This window comes from Panthera tigris, chromosome B3 (genome assembly GCF_018350195.1).
Source record: "Panthera tigris isolate Pti1 chromosome B3, P.tigris_Pti1_mat1.1, whole genome shotgun sequence".
Lineage (NCBI taxonomy): Eukaryota > Metazoa > Chordata > Mammalia > Carnivora > Felidae > Panthera > Panthera tigris.
The window spans coordinates 118472994-118491064 of record NC_056665.1 but is presented as its reverse complement, the minus strand read 5'-3'; the positions used below and the strand labels follow the sequence as shown (position 1 = coordinate 118491064).

Below are 18071 nucleotides of genomic sequence, written 5' to 3'. Positions count from 1 at the left end.
GTTCCTTCTATTCCTGTTTGGAAGTCTCCCTCTGCCTCATGATAATCATATAAAAAAAAATAAGACATAACACCCATATAATTGACCTCTATTTGTGGAGAGTCAAGAGTGTGTGAGAGATATTAATTCCCATTTCCTAAAATAGGATAAATAAGTCTAGACCTGGGGTCTCTGGACTCTTGAGGCCTCAGCCATGTGCCAGAATCTAACAGGGGCTGAGAGCAGAGTACTCCAGCCCGTGGACATGAGTCCTCTTTACCTGCAAGGGCAAAGACCTGCAGAATTTGATGGGAGAGCAGAAGAAATGTTTCTGTAGCCTCAGGAGCTGCCCAGGCCCAACTCTTCTCTACCATCCGTTTATCTTGTCATCTAAGAAATGAAGTGGGAAAAGGTCCTCTTAGCCTCCAGTGTGCCCAGGCAAAATTAATAAGGTGTTTTTTTAAAAAAATTACAGGATCCCAATTTGAGCTGAGTCAAATGTATGCCCTTTCTTAGGTCCAGTTCACCTATAAATGTAGACAGTGGTTGAGATTTACTTATTTTTTAAAAATTTTTATGTTTATTTTTGAGAGAGAGCATGAGCAGGGGAGGGGCAAAGAGAGAGGGAGACAGAGGATCCAAGCAGGCTCTGTGCTGTCAATACAGAGCCCAGTGTGAGGCTCAAACTCACAAACCTTAAGATCCTGACCTGAGCTGAAGTCAGACACTTAACCCACTGAGCCACCGAGGTTCCCCTGGTTGAGATTTACTTTAAAGTCAGAGTAATCCCTGTGTTTTTGTTTTTACAAGAAACCGACAATGGTTTGTGTAGTTCCCTTCTCTGGTTTTTTAGAGAAAAGGAATGAGTTCTGCTAGGGGTGCCTGGGTGGTTTAGTCAGTTAAGCGTCCAACTTCGGCTCAGCTCATGATCTCAGGGGTTGTGAGTTCGAGCCCCACATTGGGCTTTCTGCTGTCAGCACAGAGCCAATCTCAGAGTCCTCTTTGGATCCTCTGTGCCCCTTTCTCTGCCCCTCCTCTGCTCATTCTCTCTCTCTTTCAAAATAAATAAATAAACTTAAAAAAAATAAATGTGTTCTAAAATTTTATTTAGGGAAATGAAGAGTGTAGTTTTCTAAACCTTATACGATATAGCCAAAGTATGGAAATCTTTATTGCCTTAGGGAATCCAGGTTTTTTCCCTTTTTCTTTAGGTAAGAGAAATCTTCAAGAAGTCACCTTTCCTGGTACCAAATGACAGTGTTAGCATCATGGATGGATCTTATGAAGGTGGGAGAGGTGTTAGTACATGTTCTGGGGGGAGCGGGCCAGGGTTAATAAATATTTTGATTAAAGGAACTGGGAACAGAGGTGGAGGTGCTGAAGTAAAAGGAACTAAATGAGGAGAAACACACAAGGAGGGATGGGATGACAGGAAATTGAAGGACAGGGAGAAGGAATACGTGTTTTAGACACAAAATTTAGAGAAAAAACAAAACAAAACTGGGGTCGAGGAAGATTAGGGAAAAATGCTCTTGAGATGTAATCCTTGTTTTTCTCTGTCTTTCAGGTATATTAGCTTGGGTTACTGTGAATTTTCTGACAGGTAATACATTCTCAAGTTTATTCAGAGATATTAACTGGGTTTCACATGAGGGTCCGAGCAAAAAAAATCCCATTTTGCTTGTATTGTGCTTTAAAAAAAAAGAAAGGAAGGAAAGAAACTATAAGAAGTTACTGTTTATACCTGTCTTCAAGGCCTCAGCTACAGCAAGAATCCTTCTAGGTTAGCGTTCACCTATACCCTTCGGGGCCAGGGAGCAGTGGAATACTTATGAAACACCTGCAATATACAAGAGCAGGACAGAGATTGCAGACAGAGGAGTGTTGAGCTGTCCGGGAAGCAGAAGATATTCAGAGCTGGCTCTCATTCACAGGTCAGCTGCATGGCCAGAGCCGGGAAACTGTGGGGACCCTGGACCTCGGGGGGGCCTCCACCCAAATCACATTCCTACCCCAGTTTAAGGTGAGTCATTTATATGAAGGCCTGGTTAGCAACCCACTTGGCAAGCATATCATGGTGCCAAGAAAGTGGTACCCCATTTTAGGACAGCAGCTCTACCACAAATAGTCTGAGTGGAGTCAGTTAATAACTGGGTGTACTTCCCCTTGCTCCCTCATTGTTCAGAGTCCCTTTGATTCCTCCATCCCTTTGAGATTAGCAGCTTAGTCTGTGTTTCTTTTCTGATTTCTTGGGGGAGGGACAGGGATGGTGGTGATAACACCTCCAAATGCTTGCAGATCCTGAATAGTCTTTTTGCTTTTTCTGATTTGCAGAAGACCCTGGAACAAACCCCTAGGGGCTACCTCACTTCATTTGAGATGTTTAACAGCACTTATAAGCTCTATACACATAGGTGAGGAGGGGGACATGGAGGAATAATATTTCATGTTGTATGATTCTCCTAACTTTCCAAAGCATTTTCACATCTGTTACTGCATCTGACCAGCCTCACAAAGTTTTTGCCAATCCGCAAAGGTCTAATAACTGAAACCATAGCTCAAGGACCCAAGAGATTTCTCCATTCTTGGCCTCAGAAGTGTATAACTTAAAGAGTTAAAAGTTTTCTGTAGAGAGAACTCTTGGAGAAACTTCAGCCAAAGCTCTGTACCAATTCCTTTGAGTTTGCTTTCAGATATTCTAAATCTGGCCGTGGATTTGATCACACTGGGGCTGGAAGCTAAGATAATGAGAGCTTTTCTGGGGATGGTTCCCAAGGTCGGACTGTACGAAGTGTCACTATCTCTGGCCTTTAAATCATAGGCATGGAAAGTTCTGGATGGCCTTGATCTAAACTGCAGAAATTACCACTTGTCCACACAAGATGAAGAGGTTGCAGAGAACGAGGTTTTCCTCCCTCAGAGGGAGACACAGAAACCATGCTACTTTGGAAAGAGGTAGCTTTAGGTTGGAGAGCTTCAGGACCAACATGAAATTAGTCAATCCTATATTTTACAGTTACTTGGGATTTGGATTAAAAGCTGCAAGACTAGCAACCCTGGGAGCCCTGGAAACAGAAGGTTCGTCTGGGTACCTGTGTGGTTGGGGTATGGTGAGAGTGACATCAGTATTCAGCTTGCCTTTCCCCTTTCTTGACAGTGATTCTGTGGAGGAAAGCTTTACGCCAAATTAGGAAGCATGTGTTGTATACTGGACCTGATAATAGCAAATTCCTTTTCTACTTTATGTTGTGTTCAGTAGTTTTGGTATATATTATTAGCCATTTCTGGAATGAAGGCTATATATATAGGGGGAACAGCCTGTGACCAGAAGGCTGAAGTGTGCAGAAATTCAAGGTTTGAAGAGTGAATTTGGCAGAAGCTTTTTCAAGCCCTTAGTTTTACGTGGGGGGTGCAGAAAGCAGTCCACTTGCAAGAAGCACCCACTGCAAGGGTGCAGTCCACTTGCAAGATGGAGTAACTGAACAACTTTATTCATCTCTTTCAACGTGGTTGAACATTTAAGATCTCAGCTTTTGGGGTCAGGTAGAACTGGCTTCAGCCAGCTTTTTGATTTTGGGCAAGTTAGGTAACCTTTCTGTGCCTCTTTCCTCCCTTTATCTGAGATTTTGCATTTAATGTACTTTCTATGGTGCCTGCCTGGCTCGCAGTAAACTATTACTGTGAGAAGAGTAGAAGCGAATTTTTTACCTTTTTAAAAATTTTTTTTAAAAAATTCTTTTTTTAATGTTTATTTATTTGGGGGGGGAGGGGCAGAGAGAGAGGGAGACATAGAATCCGAAGCAGGCTCCAGGCTCTGAGCTGTCAGTATAGAGCCCGACACAAGGCTCGAACCCACAAACCATGAGATCATGACCTGAGATGAAGTCGGAGCTTAACTGACTGAGCCACCCAGGTGCCCCTTTTTTTTTTTTAGAAAGGAGGGAACATATTCCATTGTAGGTTTTGGGTTTCTTTGAGATGTGATAAAAACCATGAACCTTTCTGCCAAATACACATATGCACAAAAATTTATAGTTTCAGGAGGTTCACCAACCCCACAAAGCCCATCTATGAACCCTGAGTTAAGAATTCCTGTCATAGGACCCAGTCATGGAACTACCTACTTTGGTAATTCCTTTCAACTTTACTGTCTTCTTGCATTTGTGTGTGCATGTGTCTTTCACACATTCTATCTCTCTGTCTCTCTCTCTCTCACACATACACACACCCTTGCTTCTTACTTCGTGGTCTGGCTTCTTTCAGGGATTGATGGACACACTTTCCGAAGTGCCTGTCTACCAAGATGGTTGGAAGCAGAGTGGATCTTTGGGGGTGTGAAATACCATTATGGTGGCAACAAAGAAGGCAAGTGATGTGTTTTCACTGGTTGAAATTACCTTTACAGTAGAAGTCTGGAAAAGTCCCACAGGAGATGTTTTTCAGAACTTAAGAGAGGCTTGTCTTTTGCAGGGACTCATTCCAAATAGATCTTGGTATGCCTTTAAGGAATAGTATGAAGTGACAGTGAACAAGGCACTGTCTCTCTGTCCTGCTCTTTCCCTGCCCAAGTGTGTAGACCCATTAGAAGCCTGTTCTTAACCTAGGTCTGATGCCCTCAGCAAGGAGGAACACTATTTCAAATTCAGTTAATGTTTAGCTTTTTATTTTATTTTTTTACTTAAAAAAATTTTTTTTAAACATTTATTTATTTTTGAGACAGAGAGCATGAACAGGGGAGGGTCAGAGAAAGAGGGAGACACACAATCTGAAACAGGCTCCAGGCTCTGAGCTGTCAGCACAGAGCCCGACGTGGGGCTCGAACCCACGGACCGCGAGATCATGACCTGAGCCAAAGTCGGACACTTAACCGACTAAGCCACCCAGGAGCCCCTTTTTTTACTTTTTTAAAGTTTATTTTTTAAGTGTATTTATTTTGAGAGAGACAGAAACAGCATGAGCATGAGAGGGGCAGAGAGAGAAGGAGAGAAAGAGAATCTCAAGCAGGCTCAACACTGTTAGCACAGGACCTGATGCAGGGATTGATCTCATGATCTGAGCCAAAATCAAGAGTCAACCTCTTAGCCAACTGAGCCAGCCAGGCGCCCCATTGTTTAGCTTTTTAAATAATATTACATACATTTAAAACTGAGACCATGAGAAAAAGAATTCACCTCGGGTATTATAAAAAGCAGAGACCTTAAAGTCAAGATAAAAAACTCAATTTTTCCAGTGAAGGAAGCAGGTGACCCTTCTGGATGCTCCTCATGAATACCATGGCATGTAAGGCTAGGCAGTAGCTTCAGGTTAGGTATGGCTATTTTGGTGAACACAGGTTAGGGAGGGGAGCTGCCATGGGGAAGCAGGTACCTTTCCTCCAGAGTGACAGGACTGTGGAAGTTTGCTCAGCTTTGTAAGCCCTTTGTCCTCAGCCCCAGCATCTGCTTTCATTGATCCTCCTGCTGTTTCTTTGTTGGCTCCAGAGAGCTCTTATTTTTCTCACATTGTGCTTGTACACTCTTGCCCTGGCAGGGGAAATGGGCTTTGAGCCCTGCTACACTGAAGTGCTGAGGGTGGTCCAAGGAAAACTTCACCAGCCAGATGAGGTCCAGAGAAGTTCCTTCTATGCTTTCTCTTACTATTATGATCGTGCTGTTGACACAGACATGATTGGTAAGTTTACTCCAGGTATCAGTCTAGGGAGGAAGCTGGGCAAACCTGTGGTGGGGAAGGGAAAGGGAGAAAAGGAGAATTTTAAATGCTTCATCATGAGTGATCACCTTACTTCTTCTCCATTGCTGGCTATTGAATGACCTTAGTCACTGCAATGGAAGGATGAATATGATTTAGAATCTTTTGGAGCTGGAAAGTGGCCTAAGCAAATACATATGAAATCTTTTTTTTTTTTTTTACATTTTTATTGAGGTATAATTAACATAAAATGTGAATATTTAAAGTGTATAATTTATTGTTTTGACATATGTGTATACCCATTAAGCCATCAACAAATTCAAAATAATATATCCATTACCCCAAAAAGTTTTCTCCTCCCCCTTTATAACTTTTATTTTCTTATCACAATAGTACTGCTTTTTGTTGGTTCTGTGAATGAATGTATGTATGTGATCTGTCATGGCCTGAGATATGAGTTAATTTCCTATTTTCTGGGTTTTTTTAATAGGTCATTTTTTATTGTGGTTAAATATACATAGAATAATTATAAATGAATTAGACCACATAGATTGTGTTGTATGGATATGTCATGTTTGTTTATCCCATCTTGTAATGTTGGAAATTTTACTTCTAGTAAAAATTTACTTTAGTTTTTCATTATTATAAATTTCACTAGGATGAATTTCCTTGTTTCCTTGAAGGCTTTTTGACATCAGCTACTGTTTCATTTTAGATTATGAAACAGGGGGTGTTTTAAAAGTTGAAGATTTTGAAAGAAAAGCAAGGGAAGGTAAGTGCCAGTGGGAACCCTTGAAGGCGAGTCCATGAGGCTGTGCCTGCCAACTCTAATGACCTTAAAGTGACCCAAAGCACCACAGTCAGCAGAAAGCTGCTCAGAAGGCTGGTTTCATGTTTTTGCCAGGAGTTAAAAGCATCAAGTGGCATAGAAAACCATGGGAATACAAGAAGCTTTGGGGAAATGATGAAAACCTTTTCTTCTTTCTATATTTCTTCCTTTCTTCCTTTTTCCCCCCTATTATTGAAGTATAATTGACATACAATTTTATATCAGTTTTAGGTGTACAACATATAGATTCAACAATTCTGTACATTACCCAGTGCTCACCACGATAATATACTCATGATCTGTCTCCGTACAACATTATTATAGTACTATTGAGTGTATTCCCTGTGGTGTAATTTTCATCTCTGTGACTTATTTATTTTACGGCTAGAATTTTGTACCTCTTAATCTCCTTCATCTATTTTGCCCATTCCCCCACCCATCTCCCCTCTGGCAACAACCAGTTCTGTCTATTTAAGAGTTCAGTTTTTTCTTTATTTGTTCATTTGTCTTGGGTTGTTTTGAATTCTACATATAAGTGAAATCATGTAAGTGAAATCATATCTGTGTAACTTAGCATAATACCCTCTAGGTCTGTTCATGTTGTCCCAAGTGGCAAGATATTCTTTTTTTATGGCTGAGTACTATTCCATTGGTGTGTGTGCACGCACACACCACCTCTTCTTTATCCATTTATCTACCAGTGGACACTTGGGCTGCTTCCATAAGTTGGCTGTTGTAAATAATGCTACAGTATATACAGGGGTGCTTATATCTTTTTGAATTAGTGTTTTCATTTTCTTTGGGTAAATAAGCACTAAAAGAATTACTAGATCATATGGTATTTCTATTTTTAATTTTTTGAGGAGCCTCCATACTATTATCCACAGTAGCACTGCCAGTTTACATCCCTACCAACAGTACATGAGGGTTCCCTTCTCTCTGCATCCTTGCTAACACTTTTATTTCTTTTTTGATATTAGCCATTCTGATTGGTGTGAAGTGATACCTCATTATGGTTTTGATATGCATTTCCCTGATGATGAGTTATGTTGAGCATCTTTTCTTTTTTCTTTTCAAATTTTAATTTAAACTCTAGTTAATTAACATATACAGTGCAATATTGGTTTCAGGAGTAGAATTCAGTGATTCATCACTTACATACAACACCCCGTCCTCATCGTAATAAGTGCCCTCCTTAGTATCCATCACCCATCTAGCCCATCCCCCACCCACCTCCCTCCATCAACCCTCTGACCCATAAAAGTCTCTTATGGTTTGTTTCCCTCTCTTTTTTTTTTTACCCTCTCCCATATGTTCATCTGTTGTGTTTCTTAAGTTCCACATATAAGTGAAATCCTATGATATTTGTCTTTTTCTGACTGACTTACTTCACTTAGCGTAATACTCTCTAGCTCCATCCATGTCATTATAAATGGCAAGATTTCATTCTTTTTGATGGCTGAGTAATACTCTATTATATACATGTGAGATATATATATATATATATCTCACATATATATATAGATATATATATATCTCACATGTATATCACATCATCTTTATCCACTCATAGGTCAGTGGACATTTGGGCTGTTTCCATAATTTGGGTATTGTAGATAATGCTGCTATGATTGGGGTGCATGTATCCCTCCGAATTAGTATTTTTGTATTCTTTGGGTAAATACCTAGGAGTACAACTGCTGGATCATAAGGTAGTTCTATTTTTAACCTTTTGAGGAACCTCTATACTGTTGTCCAGAGTGGCTGCACCAGTTTGCATTCCCACCCTTCCTCTGCATCCTTGCCAACAGTTGTTATTTCTTGTGTTGTTAATTTTAGCCATTCTGACAGGTGTGAGTTATCTCATGGTTTTGATTTGTATTTCACTGATGAGCGATGTTGAGCATCTTTTCATGTGTCTGTCAGCCATCTGGATGTCTTCTTTGGGAAAATGTCTATTCATGTCTTCTGCCCATTTCTTAACTGGATTATTTGGTGTTTGGGTGTTGAGTTTGATAAATTCTTTATAGATTTTGGATACTAACCCTTTATTGGGGATGTCATTTGCGGGTATCTTCTCCCATTCTGTAGGCTGCCTTTTAGTTTTGTTGATTGTTTCCTTCACTTATCTTGATGAAGTCCCAATAGTTCATTTTTGCTTTTGTTTCCCTTGCCTCTTGCAACATGTCTAGTAAGAAGTGAGCATCTTTTCACGTGTCTGTTGGATATCTGTATGTTTTCCTTGGAAGAATGTCTATTCAGTTCCTTTGCCCATTTTCTTTTTCAAATAGTTTAGTAAAGATGTATTTCTCCTAAAGTGGATAATATAAGCAAATTATACTTTTTTGTACAATTCACATATTGCATGAAATACTAAAACATAAATTTTAGACATTTGAAAATTATATGGAAATATGACTACATGTGATAAAATTAGATTATTTAGACAAGTTTTAAGATTGAGACTGCATTAAAAATGATGGTAGAGGTTGACGTGATTGAAAATAAAAAAATTTGTATATGGGAAAAGGCATCATCTATAAAGTTAATGGATGGAATAATAAACTTAACATTATTTGCAGCATTATAAATAGATAATAAAAATAAAATAGGTAAAGGCTAATAACACTAGCATATAAAACAGTCCTAAAATTATGAACACTTTATATATAAAAGTTAATATCAAACTGTATTAAATCGTCACTAAATAAGCTGTATCTGTTTTCTTTTTTTTAATGTTTATTTTTGAGAGAGAGGGGGGAGGGGAGGGGCAGAGGAGAGGCACACACAGAATCCAAAGTAGACCCTAGGTTCTGAGTTGTCAGCACAGAACCTGACGCAGGGCTCGAACTCAGAACCAGGAGATCATGACCTGATCCAAAGTCGGATGCTTAACCCACTGAGCCACCTAAGAACCCTGTTGTATCAGTTTTCTATTGCTGTGATATCAAGTTACCATAAATGGAGTGCCTTTGCCCATTTTTAAATAGGATTGTCTGTTTCTTTGGTGTCGAGTTGTGTAAGTTCTTTATGTATTTTGGATACAGCCCCTTACTGGGCGTACCATTTGCAAATATCTTCTATTCAGTAAGTTGCCTTTTTGTTTTGTCAATGGTTTCCTTTGCTTTGCAAAAGGTTTTTAATTTGATGTAGTCCCAAGAGTTTATTTTTGTTTTTGTTTCCCTTGCCTGGGGAGATATATCCATAAATATGTTGCTAAGGCCCGTGTCCAAGAGATTCCTGTCTGTTTTGTTTTAAGAGTTTTACAGTTTTAGGTCTCACATTTAGGTATTTAATCTAGTTTGAGTTTATTTTTATGTATGGTGCTCTTCCTTTTTTTTTTTTTTAAATTGAAATAGTGTTATCAGTGTTAATGAAATACTGAGCACCAAAATATATGGGAAATAGCCACAAGGGCTTCTTTGAGAGCATCCATGGAAATACAGATAAATGCTCTTATCCACTGGCCCCAAAGTAGGGCTACTGGTATTTCTCTGTCTTCTGGGCCTTAGCATTAATAATAGGTAAGGGACTTAGTTGAATTAAGCCCCAACAACAGGTAATAGAAATTTAGCAAATAAACCAGGATCCCAGGCACCTTTGAGTAAAGAAGATGTGACATCAGAAATGTGCAAATTCTTAAGCACCGTGGCCTTACAGAGGTTGTCAGTGCACAGTTGTAGTCTTTAAGACTCCCAGGTGCTAGCCAAATGGAGAATTCTGCTTTGCTTATCCTAAGTGTGTATTTTGAGAAAATCCTACACTTGTCAGTTAGCCTCAAACTTGAATTCCACTCTTCACTCTCTCCCTTTCAGTGTGTGATAACTTGGAAAACTTCGCCTCAGGCAGTCCTTTCCTATGCATGGATCTCAGTTACATCACAGCCTTGTTGAAGGATGGCTTTGGCTTTGCAGACAGTACTGTCTTACAGGTAAGAGAGATGGTACTGAAATCATGTAACAGTCTACTTATTTGGGAATTAGGAAGATTTAAGAACTTGTTTAGTAATAAAAGTGGCTGCAGGTGGAATTATGAGGTGTTTTTGTTAGGGCTATGGACAAGGCACTCTGCAAGACACCATGAATGTGGGAAATTAGCTTGATGGAATGGTAACTTTTTTTTTTTTAATGTTTTCATTTATTTTTGAGAGAGAGCATGAGCGGGGGAGGGGCAGAGAGCGAGGGAGACACAGAATCTGAAGCAGGCTCCAGGCTCTGAGCTGTCAGCACAGAGCCCGACGTGGGGCTCAAACCCATGAGCTGTGAGATGATGACCTGAGCTAAAGTCGGACGCTTAACCGACTGAGCCACCCAGGCTCCCTGATGCAATGGTAACTTCTAAGTATATTCCCAGGCAAGCTATCCTAGGGGTCACAGAGCAGAAAGGCTTGCATCCCAAATTAAGATGCCCAAGTCACATGGTTTATTGAATTAAATTCAAAACTCAGGGCAAGAAGCAAAGGGAAAGAAATAGGATAGGTGAGAACATATAGGATAGGGTGGAAATGGGCAGGCTGGAAATGCCATACTTCTTAATTCCTGGGTTCATATGTCCTGCATCTCTCTCTCTCTGCTGATAGTGCAGTTATAAGTACTAGAGCTGATCAAGGGGGTACAAGGATCAAGGGGGTGCCTGGGTCTGTCACACAAATTTGCTCTATTCGGAGAGGCAGAGGGGCAGGTACAATGGCTAGTAGCATTCACTCATTACCCTATTAGATGGTTTTATTCGGCAGAGGACAAAAGGATGTCACCAGTGAGTGGCTTATTCAAGTTCTCATTAATGTTGAATGCCTTGTGTATATGTAGTATGTCCTATATATTTTATATGTGCCTCATATATTTAGTGCCTCTTGAATCTTGTGTCCCTTTTTGTCCTGCTGTCTCTGTCCATTTGTTTAGGTACATGCAGGCTCCATTTCGTAGTAACTTATTTATCTATTCTAAACACATCTTATATGTTTTATCCATCCCATTTGTTTTCTTGTCTTCTGTACCATAATTGTATAATTGTACATTATGGTTACAAAGATGATTAAAATGAAATCTTGTCCTCAAATAGCATATAATCTATTAACGGAGGTGTGACAAAAATATAAGTACGGCACAGGCAACTTTGTACTTTGGGGTCAAATAAGTAGGCCGTACTTTGTTTTTGAAGTGCCCTTGCAGGGGTGCCTGGGTGGCTCAGTCAGTTAAACGTTCAACTTTGACTCAGGTCATGATATCACAGCTCGTGAGTTCGAGCGCCACGTTGGGCTCTGTGCTAATAGCTCAGAGCCCAGAGCCTGCTTCAGATTCTGTGTCTCCCTCTTGGCTCTTCCCCTGCTCACGTGCATGCACGCTCACTCTCTCTCAAAAATAAACAAACATTGAAGTACCCTTGCTTGCATCATTTCCCCTTCCTGTTTCCTCAATTCCAGATGAGTTTATATTGCCCTATTTCTTGTGTTACAAAGATTTCATAAACTCATAAACTTTGTACTAAGGTATTTGGATTTCATGTGTTGTATCTGACAAGAATATTGGCATTTAGGGTACTTAACAAAGAATTACTTGCTAGTAGAATGTAGATTTCATCTGGTCAACAAAGAAGGATTGTGTCATAAGAAATTAGTCCTAGAAAAAAAGACTAAAACCAATCCACTGGTCTCCAAACTTTTTTGTGTGTGGTGTTATCAGTAGTGGCATTATTGTTTAACAAAAGATACAGAATGACAGTAAAATTAATCAAAGTGGAGCTATCTGGTTGAAGTGGAGGAATGAGGCCTGGAAGGATCAGCATTTGGCCTCCTTTTCTCCTTTGAAGCACTTCCAAGAACTCCTCAGATTCTGAAGAAAACAATTTGATAAATGCTAATCTGATCTTCTTTTATGTATTGGAAGAAATCAGGTTTAAACATTTGCCCAAAGTCACTGAACTGATTGAGACACAACCTGGCCTAGAATGCCTTAAATGCCTTGGTTGGTTATTAATTAGTGCTTAAGAAAATTCAGTTGTTTATAAACTATGAATTGTGAAGTTTAATATGTTCTTTCCTACCCCTAAATTGATTCCTGCCTCCTGTTGTATTTTGTTTCGGGATTAGGGAAAAGAATTCAAAAGCCTGTTTGTCTAAAAGGTCCTGTCTAGAAGGCCTGGGTAAGACCACTTCCAAGCCAGAAGATTCAGAGATCAGATTGGCAGGTGTAGGGGCAATAAGCCACGGCAAGAGGGAAACCTTATAGAGAGTGGTAGTGGGAAGCCTCCAAAGACTGGCTACTCCAAATTTTACCTTGATTTGGCCATGTGTGATCTTTGTAGATATTCTCTGCCTGTGTCATGCTTGCCAGAGTTGAAAATGAAATAAAAATGTGAACTTTTTTTTTTTTCTACTCAACAGCTCTCAAAGAAAGTGAACAACATAGAGACAGGCTGGGCCTTGGGGGCCACCTTTCACCTGCTGCAGTCTCTGGGGATCTCCCACTGAGGCCAGGCCCTTCTTCTGAGGATTGCATTTGCCAACAACCTTTTTAAAGGTAGAAGGAGAGAGGACTCAGTCATGTTCTGAGCTAGTCTGAGGATAGCCTGGACTGAAGCCCAGCAGCTCAATTCATCAGGAGGAAGGAGCTTTTGGAGACAGGTCTTGCCCTTGAGTCTGGAGATTTGGGTCTAATTAATTCTGTATATCTAATGTGAACTCTTGACCTTACCACTCTGCTTGCACAGCTGGCACCAGAGTCTAAATCTTTGAGATTCTTTGTGTGTCACAGCCAAAAGGAAAAGCTTTGAAATTAACCTTGGAGAGCCCAGGGACAGGTCCCTGGGAACCAAAGAAAAATCTCATTTCAGCCCTTTGAGTGCCTCATTCCTTTGAACGTATTAATTTTCCTCTTAACACGCTACACTAAGCCCACTGATTGCAATCCCATGACCTATCAACACCAGTAATTTTTCCTCCTCCCTACACATTGCCACGTCCCACCCTCTTTCCACTCACCTCCCCTAAAAACAAAAACAAAAACCTGGTTTATGCTTTTCATGTGTAACTCCAAGGGAGAGAAAAGGTAACATATCTGAAATTGTGTGATCCTGCTTTGTGCCAGTTCTTGGCAAGATAGAGAGCAACTCCTCACTGTGCAGACCCCAGCCTAAAAAAGGAGTCTATTTGATCTCTAGGGACAAGGTTTGGGAGAGTGTGGCTCCCTTGAATAGACCTTCTCTTAATCAGGCAATCCTGGGATTAATTAACATATCCAACTTTATAGGAATGTATGTGTATTCAGTGCCAGTTCCTCCTCCCAGGAAAATGTGTTTATAGTTAATTTCTCATCCTAAATGAGTTTTCTTTGTATTTCTAAGAAATTCATCTACTCTGGCTTTTGGTCTGTGCTCAGATGCCTTTGGCTGTGCTGTGCAAGGGTCTCTAGATTTGGGTCACAGCTCCTTGCAGTTTGCCCTTTTATTCTCTCCGTTTGTAGTCGTATCTCTTTCTGCTCTGACCCTGATAATTTTAGCTAACTTCCTCTAAATTATTTTTTAGTTCCAGGGTTTCTGGTACCTTTCTTGATGGTACCTAATATTTGATTTGGTTGGCCATTTTGGCCCACATCAGTACGGTGGATTCTCTTTTTGTTTGAGTGTTGAGAGCTCTTGATTTTGTGAATTATTTCCCCTAAAATTAATTATCTTTTCTTGTGTGTGTGTAGTGGTGGCGGGGTGGGGGTTGTTTTTTGTTTTTTTTTTTTACAGGATCATCATCTGCTTCTTATCTACCCACTCAAGTGCTCTTAGACTTCAAAGATCTTTGTATAGTCTGGCTCCTTTACCTTAGCTCTTTGCTTCCAGCTTCTTTCTAACAAAGTTTGCATGTCCCCAAACTTGTAGTCTTCACAGTAGACTCTTTCAGCTCTTTCAAACAAGTGTTAAATATACCTGGCCCTCACACTAGTTCCTGTGGAAACTTATTTCTTAGTCATTCCATTGAGTCAATAAATATTTAACATCTGATATGTGCAAGTAGGCAAATTTCTATATCCTCATCCCCCAAATTTTGTTTTTTAATTCAATGTGGAATTTCTTCAGATACTTCTTTTATTATACTGAGGTCACTTTTATACCTACTGTCTTCCTCAAAAGATGCTACATAATTAAATAGAATCTTTAGAAAGTTGAAAACTACCAAAGATAAAACCCAGTCTTCTGCCCATTGCAGAATTCCCTGAACATTTCCAATTGGTTATTATTCATCTTCTGTTTAGGCATGTGTTTGGACAGCTTATTCCATTTTTGGACTTTGCTGATGTTAAAAGAAAATCTCTTTTATATTGAGCTGAAATTAGCTATCTTCTCAGTGGTCTTAGATCTGCTCTGATCTCTCCTTCCACAGCCTTTCAATCTTTGGAGAAAACTTCCAAGTCCTTTATGGTATCTTCTTTAACATACTATATGGCTTCTTTTCAAAAAAAAAAAAACAAAAAACAAAAAACAGGGTGCTGGAACCAGTCATCATACACTAAATGTTGTTCCATATAATTAGGGAGAGAGACTGTTTCCTCTAGTAGAAACCAAGTTTTCCCAAGAGGTAAGCTGTGTTCACTAGACTCATCCAGCTTGATGGGGCTGGAGAGGTAAGATTCCATGGTCTTTAGCACCACAGCTTGTCTGTGAGGCTTATAAATAGGAGCCAAGTATTGTTCACCCAACTCCTTTGGTCATCCCAGATACCTTCAGAAATCTGTAGGTAGAAATCAGTAGATGCAGTAGTATTCCAGAAGTGTATCTACATATATTCTGATTCCCTTGATGAGAACATCTGGACAATTAATTTATCCAGTTTAGGAGCAACTTGGAATAAGAATTTTTATTTCTTAGAAAAAAATTTTCTATAATGTCCTTTCTGCCCCTTAGTGTACCTTTTGGGCCTCTTATTGAGGGGTCATATAGAGTCTAATGTTGCTGGTTAAGTTTCCTTTCTCTAAATGTGTAAGATTTCAAACACTAAGGACATGGCCTGGCACATAATGAATGTTGTGTTGTTACATCATCATCATATGAAGAACATCTTCTGTGGGTCGTGGAGGTTTACAAGATGTGCCTTAAAATTCTTCCTGTCCTGCCTGATTTGGTTGGTGTATTTTTGGAGTCCACGTTCTTCTTACCTGGGCTACCTTTCCATTTTTTGTGAAAGATGATCTTTTTTCCCTATGGTGACCTTTCTGGACCCTGCTAGTACTCACACAGCTTTTCACAGTAACTGCCCTATTCCATTCTGGCCATATTTTCCCTGAGATTACAGGAAGTTTCATGACTGTCACTTTCTTTAGTATCTTTACAAATTTTCTGCATTCGCCTGTAAAGCTCCCCCTGTGGTAACAAGTTTCTCATCCCTTCAAAAATTATTCCCAAGAATAGCTTAGTTTGGTTCAAAAGCAGACGGTTTCTTCTCATTTCATCTTCAAATAGGACTTTTGGGCAAGATATTTTTTACAGTGTACAAATAACAATGGATGCACAAATCTATAAAAGGATTCTCTGGGACCATGAAGTGAGCTTTTCGAAAACCCAGAGCAAGACACCCTTTCTCCCACAGGTCAGCCACTAGTCTACAACCAAACATGTATGTGATTCTGCTGCTAATTGACTTTCCCCTTTGACCTGGTTCCTGAGGTCTTCAAACCTGTGCAATTATTTATTGTTTTATTACTGAACAGACAATGGTGTCCCAGAGAGGAACCATAAATAAAATTGAATTCTGGTGCTGTGATAAGGAAGTAATTAACATTAAGAAGATTTTTTTTTTTTCAGGAAGTCCAGTGTGCACCTTTAACCAAGGTTAAAGCAATTTATGTTTAATTTGCATTGTTAGGGATTTTGAAACAGCAGTTGTAACAAAAATGCATGAATTGGGTATTTTTAATTTTTATCTTAATCAGAAAGCAATTGTGTAAATTTATGACCAGCATTAAAAAGAATTACATAAATCTTTATTATATAAGTTTCTGGTGTGTAGCTTTATAATTCGTCTGTGTATACTACCAAGTGATCACCACCACAAACTTAGTCACCGTACCGTCGACCACCTCCTCCTCTGGTAACCACTGGTCTATTCTCTATAAGGTTTTTATTTTGTTTGCCCTTTTGTTTTTTGAGATCCACATACGAGTGAAACTGACTTTTCTCCAGTATACGTGTTCTTGGCTCCTTTGTGGTAAAATAATTGCCCCGATATGCGTGGGTTTATTTCTGGGCTCTCAGTTCTGTTCCATTTGATCTCTGTGTCTGTTTTTGTACCCATACCATGCTGTTTTGATTATTACAGCTTTGTAGTTTGAAATAGTTTGAAATCAGGGAGCTTGATACCTCCAGCTTTGTTCTTCTTTCTCAAGATTGCTTTGGCTATTCGGGATCTTTTGTAGTTCCATACAAATTTTAGAATTAGTTGTTCTAATTCTGTGAAGTATGCCATTGGAATTTTAAGAGCTATTGCATTGAATCTGTAGATGCCTTTGAGTTGTGTGGGCATTTTAGTATTAATTCTCCTAATCCATAAGCACAGAACAGCTTCCCTTTGTGTCTTCAGTTTCTTTCATCAGTGTCTTATAGTCATAAGTGTCTAGGTCTTTCACCTCTTTGATTAAATTTATTCATAGGTATTCTTTTTGATGCAGTTGTAAATTGCAAATGGAATTGTTTTTTTAACTTCTTCTGATGCTTTATTCTTAGTGTGTAGAAACACCACAGATTTCTGTGCATTGATTTTACATCCTGCAACTTGACTGAATTTTTTAGTTCTAGCAGTTTTCTGATGGGGTCTTTAGGGTTTTCTATGTATAGTATCATGTCATCTGCAAATAGTTTTGCTTCTTCCTTTCTGATTTGGCTGCCTTTTCTCTTGACTAATTGGTGTGGCTAGGACTTCCAGTACTGTATTGAAAAAAAGAGGTAAGAATGGGCATTCTTGTCTTGTTCTTGTTCTTAGATGAAAGGCTTTCAACTTTGCACTGTTGAGTATGATGCTATATGATTGTCATATATGGCCTTTATTGTGTTAAGTTACGTTCCCTACTGTACCTACTTCATTAAGAATTTTGTTTTTCATTGTTTGCTTATTTTTGAGAGAGAGAGCATGCGAGTGGGAGAGGAGCAGAGAGAGGGAGACACAGAATCCAAAGCAAGCTTTGAGCTGTCAGCACAGAGCCTGATGCAGGGCTCGAACCCACGAGCCGTGAGATCGTGACCTGAGCTGAAGTTGGATGCTTAACTAACTGAGCCATCCAGGTGCCCCTTTGTTGAGAATTTTTAACATAAATGGGTATTGAATTTGTCACATGGTTTTTCTGCATCTATTGAGATGATCAGATGACTTTATTTTTCTTTCTGTTAACATATCTCATTGATTGATTTCTGTATGTTGAACTATCCTTGCATCCCTGGAATAAATTCCACTTGATTGTGGTGTGTGATCCTTTTTAATGTATCATTAGATTAGATTTGCTAGTGTTTTGTTTAGAACTTTTGCATCTATGTTCATCAAGGATATTGGCCTATCCTTTTGTGTTGTCTTGGTTTTGGTTTTTGGAGTAATGTCTGGCCT

General features: G+C 39.4%; 1 protein-coding gene across 9 annotated transcripts in view; it reads left to right on the top strand.

Moving 5' to 3' along the window:
• ENTPD5 (ectonucleoside triphosphate diphosphohydrolase 5 (inactive)) overlaps nt 1-13500 on the top strand; it is a 45233-nt gene extending 31733 nt beyond the window's left edge. For 8 of the 9 annotated variants that reach the window (XM_042990100.1, XM_042990101.1, XM_042990103.1 and 5 more), the window contains 10 exons: nt 1191-1266; nt 1547-1582; nt 1914-2002; nt 2314-2393; nt 2996-3057; nt 4243-4344; nt 5509-5649; nt 6383-6439; nt 10312-10427; nt 12879-13500. In XM_042990100.1, coding sequence (XP_042846034.1) covers nt 1191-1266; nt 1547-1582; nt 1914-2002; nt 2314-2393; nt 2996-3057; nt 4243-4344; nt 5509-5649; nt 6383-6439; nt 10312-10427; nt 12879-12965 — 846 coding nt within the window. In that variant the 3' untranslated portion in view covers nt 12966-13500. The remainder of the gene's footprint in view (nt 1-1190; nt 1267-1546; nt 1583-1913; nt 2003-2313; nt 2394-2995; nt 3058-4242; nt 4345-5508; nt 5650-6382; nt 6440-10311; nt 10428-12878) is intronic. The other variant, XM_042990105.1, reaches the window with a different exon arrangement.
• The last annotated feature ends 4571 nt before the right edge of the window (nt 13501-18071 follow it).